We start from the raw sequence: 6,335 nt of genomic DNA, 5'->3' as shown, positions 1-6,335 counted from the left end.
AAAAAAAAAAATATATATATTCACATGAACATAAAATTGGTTATTCCTGTTGGTTTTTTTGAAGGCATAATTTGAAGGCAGCCAAACTGATTTATTTTTCATAAATAATAATGTGAGGACATAAAATTCTACTGGGTGAAAATATTAGGCTGAATTCTGTTTCCCCAAACTCCCATTGAGGTTAATGATCATTGCAGGTGCATAAGGGAAGCCAAATCATGTGCAAGGCCAAAGCAATTTTTTTTTTTTTTTTTTTTTTACAATCAAGTTATAAACCCCATATAATATATGGAGGCTTGCAAGTGGACATCTTAACACAGATATAGCAGCGTAAGCATGCCACAAACATACAATCTCATAGAATAAAATTAATATCAAATATAAAGCATTTGAACCAAATCAAGCCTTAAATGTGACAAATTATTTCCTTCAAAGGAAACTTACCTAGGCTCAATAAGGTCTTTGCTAGCAGCATTTTTTTTTTAATAAAGAAATTAAAAATGCCAAAATATCTACAATTTTATGAGGAGAAGGAGTTGAATAGTTAAGGAGAAATTTCCCACTATTAAGGGTTATGAAAAATATACTAGCAATTAATATGCAATACATATATGTATACCCATACTTACAAATATAAACACACACATACAACCTGGACAGTTCATGTTAACCAAGGGAAAGGCTAAATAATACAAAGTGATTACTAAATACAGGTACACTTTAAAAACACAGAGACAGCGAATTTTATCTGTTGCAAAAATGTATTTGATTACTCGAGTAAAATTACAGTATCTCTGCTGTTAGTAAGTATTAAATGTTAAAGAAACTGGACCTCTTTTCCTTTCAACTTTCCGAGAAAGTGCATGTAACAGTCCAAGGTTCCCCCTGCCCCCCCCAATACCTAATACAAAATAAACAAACACTATACTTGTTCCCTTGGTCAAGGAGTAGGGCTTGGTCTTGTAAGGAACTTATGTACATTTTAATGAAAGTGATGTCTTATTGTATATACAGGAGCATCTACAGTTGTCCACAGAAGTTGTTCAAGATGCCATACTTAGCAGCATTGTGAAAGTCCAGCACATTTTCTATAATGAATATACCTACAAGGCAAAATGTTACGTCTCAGTTTCAACTACCAAAACAACACTTCAGTATCTTCTCTAATAATCTGCGTGCTTATTACTGTACAGAAACGTATTAACATTTAAGACGACTCAAGTAAAAAGCACAATACAAATAACAGTTCAAAACGGAAAATGTTAAACCTACAAAAATTAAAGCAGTTTTAATTTTATAATAAAAATCAAAAACTGAGCTGTGTAAAGGACCCACACTGTTCAGTCTATATTCTTTCAGTCCTTTTCTTAATTCTGTTTGGAAAAATTAAACAATGTGTTTGCTGATAAAATTGCCAGCAGGATCAAAGTGTACATTTATATACAGATTTTTATTAGAGATCTAATGCATCACTGAGGCATCGCATCAATACCAGAGTTCATGTTAAACTGGATATAGAAAATAAGTTAATGCCAGAATAAGATCACCTAGCAGAACAGACTTGCAACTGCCATAAATGTTACAGCAAGTTTACAGCACTCTAGTCGATTAGTATTTAGTTCAAAATACAGGAGACCAAAGTTAATGCTTGCATTTGTTTGCAAAGCAAGGTTATATCACTAATAAATAAGCTCTCTTAGAACTCTAGAAGTAGAACATGGTACAAAAGAAAGTCTTTGTAATGTTGTAACCTGCAGCTTGAAAAAAGCAACCCTAGGTTGCACTATTTGCAGGAATGTTATTTATGGAGTTTTTTCTAATTTGTTACAATTTCTTTGTTGTCTTCCACGAAACGCGTAAAACGGAAGTTTGTCCCATTTTCATTGCTTGCCATTTTCTCCAGACCAGCTAGAGGTGCGTTGGGTTCTGAATTCTGGAGCTTCTCCAGGCTTCCTGTCAAGCCGCTGATGGGAGAGCTGCCACCATTGCCCAGGCCCCCCGGCGCCGGAGGGATGCCGCCATTCTGGATGACGGAGATCTCGTTGGTCTTCATGGCCAAGCCATTGGAGAGTGCTGCTGCGTACTGGTTCCAGAAGCTGGAGGGGTCTCCATTCCCCGACCGCGCAGCCAAATCCTTCTGAAACATTTCTGGGAACTTTACAGGATTGCCTCCTAGAAATGTCATGGGGCCATCTACGGAAAGTCGTCTGCCTCGTCTTGCAGGAGTACTGTTCCACATGTGAGTGCCCATGTGAACCTGAAAAGAAAGAAAGGAAGAAACAAACAAACAAAAAATAGGGGTTGACAGGGATTTCTAACTTGTTTTGATCACAGAGAAGGCAGCAGTCCATGAACATGTCCAGTCTTGTTACATAATGAACGGCACTAAAGGTAGCGGATGCAAGGCTCCATTTCCCATCTGGAATAATAAACAAACTTCTTCTGGATTAGCCCATCACCGTTACCCAGAATACTTGAACAATGCATTGCTTGTTACTCTTTTTTTTATTACATGTATTTAGTTTATAATGGCTTCACGTTATTCCGTCAATTGCAGATAGCTGCTTTCAGGGCTAGAATTGCTATGTCCACTTTCATTGCAATGGCAAGTATTGTATTTGACACCCTTTACCCTATAAACGTCCTTTTCAGACAGGCAGAAAGTATCCTTTACTGATTGCTCATCGGAGAGCCTCGTGTATAGACAGAATGGCCTGAAAGTAATTATTCATCTCACATTACTGGCAGCAACCTCTAGAGAAATACTCTGTCAACAGAAAAATGTACACAGTAAAGTGCTCAACTGGTGTTCTAAAACTTAAGTATATTTGCTTTTTCAAACACATATCAGTAGGAAATGTTAGTTATATAATCAATTAAAGTAATGCCCGTTAGTTCCAGAATTATGTTAATAGTTTTTTTAAACACTCATCATCTTACACGATAGTTATGAAAAACAGCACATTCAAGAGCCTTTCACTTCTTAAAGAGGTGTGTGAGTTACAAAACGCATTTCTCTGTTAATTAATACTCCTTACGATCATTTGGCAGTTCCGTTTCACACTTTACATAGACAGTCTTTGCTGGTAGATGAATTTTAATTAAGCATCAAAAACAGCTCACGCTTCGGACCGGCTGCCAACATGAGCACTCAACAAGAGGCCATCTAGGTCTACCAGAGCTGACTAAACACACCATTTGTCACACCACCGATACCCAAAGGTACCACTGCTTGCAACATTAACAGATGTAAAAAATTAAAAACCCCCAGCAAGGAGAAAATGAAACCTAAGAACAGCAAGAGGAAAAAGTACCTTCAGATTGCCTTTTGTTGTGAATGCTCTTCCACATATAGTGCAGGCAAAAGGTTTCTCACCAGTGTGTGTCCTTTCGTGGATCTGCAGAGCACTGGAGGAAGAAAATGTTTTCCCACACGTGTTGCAGTAGTGCTGTTTGGGGGTTCTTCTGGGGAGAGCAGGGAGCAGGACTGGGGAGGTGGCAGAGGAGGACAGCGGCCCCGAAGCAACTAGACCAGAGGGTGCTTCTTTGCTATCCTGAGGAGAGCTGTGCACAAAGCCATTAACCTCAGTCTTTATGAGCGATGACAGTGAATTAGCAGGCATAACCGAAGAGTTCTGATTAGGGCCAATACTGGAATTGGGCTCAAATAGTTGTGATGGTAGATCTCGCATTTGATGTGTCAACATATGCTGCTTCAAATTACCCTTTGTGGAAAAGCCACGATTGCAAACTGTGCAAATAAATGGTCTCTCTTTGGTATGACTTCTGTAATGAATGTCCAAGGCACTCTGACAAGCAAATGTTTTGCCACATATGTCACATGCGGTGTTTTTAAATTTACCTCTATCTCTGAAAGGAAAGAGCATACTCAGAGACTCTTCTTTAATCATTTTATCAGTGTTACTAGACGTCAAGTCCAAAGCACCACTGTTAGCGGGGGTTGGAGACAAACCATTGGCAAACTCACTTGGTAAAGCTCTTACTGGTTTCTCTTCGATACTTGGTGACTTGTGGTAATCATTAGTGCTGTTGGATGGGGACAAGGCCTGCATGGAAGAGGTAGACTCTGAGACAGCAGGGCTTCCAGCACTTTGGCTTTCCATATCACCACCGACAGATGACGAATCATTAGTCAAAACGTCCCCTTCCACTGACCCATTTTCAACCGACTTTAAGCTTGCCTGAAGTTGTTCAGCAAGTCCTGCATTGATCATCTTCATCTGATTTTCCAAAGCAGCAATACTTGACATTTCCAGGGGCAGAGGGGAAGAAGACAAGCTGTCTTGTGATGCATCTGCAGACTTAGGTGTATCTGGCACACTGCTGTCAGGACAGTCTTCCATGTTCTCATCCGAGAAGTTGTCTATATCATCAAAATTCTTATCATCAAAAGATCCCGTATCTGATTCCATTGATTCAGAATAGTTTTCCGTGACTGGGGTGTTGGGGATCTGCCCTCCCATGTGCATTCGGATATGCTGCTGTAGCACAACGGCGTTGGTGAATTTTTTCTGGCAGATTGGGCATGAATGTTGTACTCTCAGCGGTGGCATGGCACGGTGGACACTGTAATGAGTCTTTAAGTTGCCTTTAGTAGTGAAAGCGCGACCACAGATTTTACATTTAAATGGCCTCTCACCGGTATGTGTGCGATAATGCATTTTCAGTGCACTCTGGCAACTGAGAACTCGGTGGCAAATGATACACTCGTTAGGATCGGTTGCCTTTTTGTCAATGTTTTCTACCAGTTGCTGCAATTTTGATGTTTCAGATGCTGGCGTTGAATCCAATAGTCCTCCAAATGGAAACTTTGCCTTAAATTGCTCTGACATTAGAGGCATCAGTGGATTTGTAAAAGTGGCGACACCGCTGGAGCCCGAGTCTGCTGCCGGTGAGCTCACGGAGCTGCTCATGTTAGTGATGGTGCTTGTGTTTGGAGGGTTTTCTTCCATTTTGCCATTTGAGGTAGGCAAAGCACCAGCCTCTACCTCATCAGCAAGTCCATTGGAAATTTTTGATGTGGGATCAGCTGTTCCCGAGTCACTCTTGACAGAGCAGGGAGGGCTAGCGGAAGGATGGCTAATGGGAATTGGCTGAGGCTCCTCAGTTTTGATGAATGGGGTCAAGCTTGGAATCGTTGGTGGGAGTGGCAGGCCAACAGAAGTCGTCAGGGTGGAAAGGACTGGCTTGCTGTCCAGCCAGCTTGTGACAGGTTTCTCTGGTGGTATAGACATCCCATAAGGAATACCCGTGCTTGTAGGAATATTGTCCAAATGCTCTGGCACTGGGTATGGATTCATTTGAATATGAGGGTATTTTTCTTTATGACGCTGAAAGTGGACTTTTAAGTTTCCCTTTGTGGAGAACCTGTTCCCACATATGTTGCATTTAAATGGCCTCTCGCCAGTGTGAGAACGTAAATGAATCTGCAAGGCACTGTCACTCCCAAACACTTTAGCACAGAACCTGCATTTATGCTTAAAGAACGCCTCATCTGAATTACTTTTTGCTTCAAAAGCAGTTACATTTGGTGGCTTGCTTTTTCTTTGCTGTGCCAAGGCAGTCAAGGAGTTTAAATCCTCTGCAGGTGTTCCAATATTGGACAAGGGACTGGAGAAAACAGAGTTACTAGGGGTCGGCTGAGGTAGAAGTGGATTAGATGCAGGACTTAATAAACTGCTTATTGCAAAAGCTGGTGAAGATGATGCTGATACTGGTGGGTTGCTGAGCTGTGAGCCACCAATACTTGAAGCCACTTTTTCTGAGGACGGTGTTGTAACTGCTGCTGCCAATATGTTAATATTTGGAGAAGAGCCACTACTGGATGGAATTAGAGTGTTGCCAGGGTTGCTCTGAGGTAGCTGTATAGGGGGGAGCTGTTTCACACCACTGATGCTGGCAGATTGACTAGCAAGGCTTTGCGCTAATCCAGCTGCTGCAGCCAGCTGCTGGGATAAATGGGAACTTAATGTGGACAAGGGGTTGGCAGATGTTCGTAAAGTACCTTGAGAAGGGCTAGAAGATGTTGGCATGTCTGTATTTTGGGAAGCCAACAATAATATTTGGTGACGAATTTGTTCAATCAGTTGCAACTGGTGGATCTGCTGCTGCTGTAATGCCAACAGTTGCTCCATCAGGGCAGGTACAGCAAGCTTACTGTTCGATGCACCGTTACATCTTGCTTCCTGTGAGAACTGTGCTACTGCCACTTTAGTACTCTGAAGATTTTCAATTATTACATTACTATTTATCACTGAAAAGTTACCTAATGTTGTCAGATCCCCTATGTGAGGTAGAGAGGTTGTTACAGCTGA

At 41.1% G+C, this 6,335-nt stretch overlaps 1 protein-coding gene across 1 annotated transcript in view; it reads right to left on the bottom strand.

Moving 5' to 3' along the window:
* Positions 1–747: 747 nt before the first annotated feature.
* The window catches only part of SALL1 (spalt-like transcription factor 1), a 5,975-nt gene continuing 387 nt past the window's right edge, over positions 748–6,335 (bottom strand). Inside the window, exons 1-2 of the mRNA XM_009582597.1 lie at positions 3,315–6,335; positions 748–2,257 (exon numbers count right to left, since the gene is read on the bottom strand). The exon at positions 3,315–6,335 is cut by the window's right edge and continues 387 nt beyond it. Of these exons, the coding sequence (XP_009580892.1) occupies positions 1,817–2,257; positions 3,315–6,335 (3,462 nt within the window). The 3' untranslated portion in view covers positions 748–1,816. The remainder of the gene's footprint in view (positions 2,258–3,314) is intronic.

The sequence above is a fragment of the Fulmarus glacialis genome, unplaced genomic scaffold (assembly GCF_000690835.1).
Source record: "Fulmarus glacialis isolate BGI_N327 unplaced genomic scaffold, ASM69083v1 scaffold38497, whole genome shotgun sequence".
Lineage (NCBI taxonomy): Eukaryota > Metazoa > Chordata > Aves > Procellariiformes > Procellariidae > Fulmarus > Fulmarus glacialis.
Note: the sequence above shows the minus strand (reverse complement) of the source record. Positions and strands in the feature narration are given on the sequence as shown.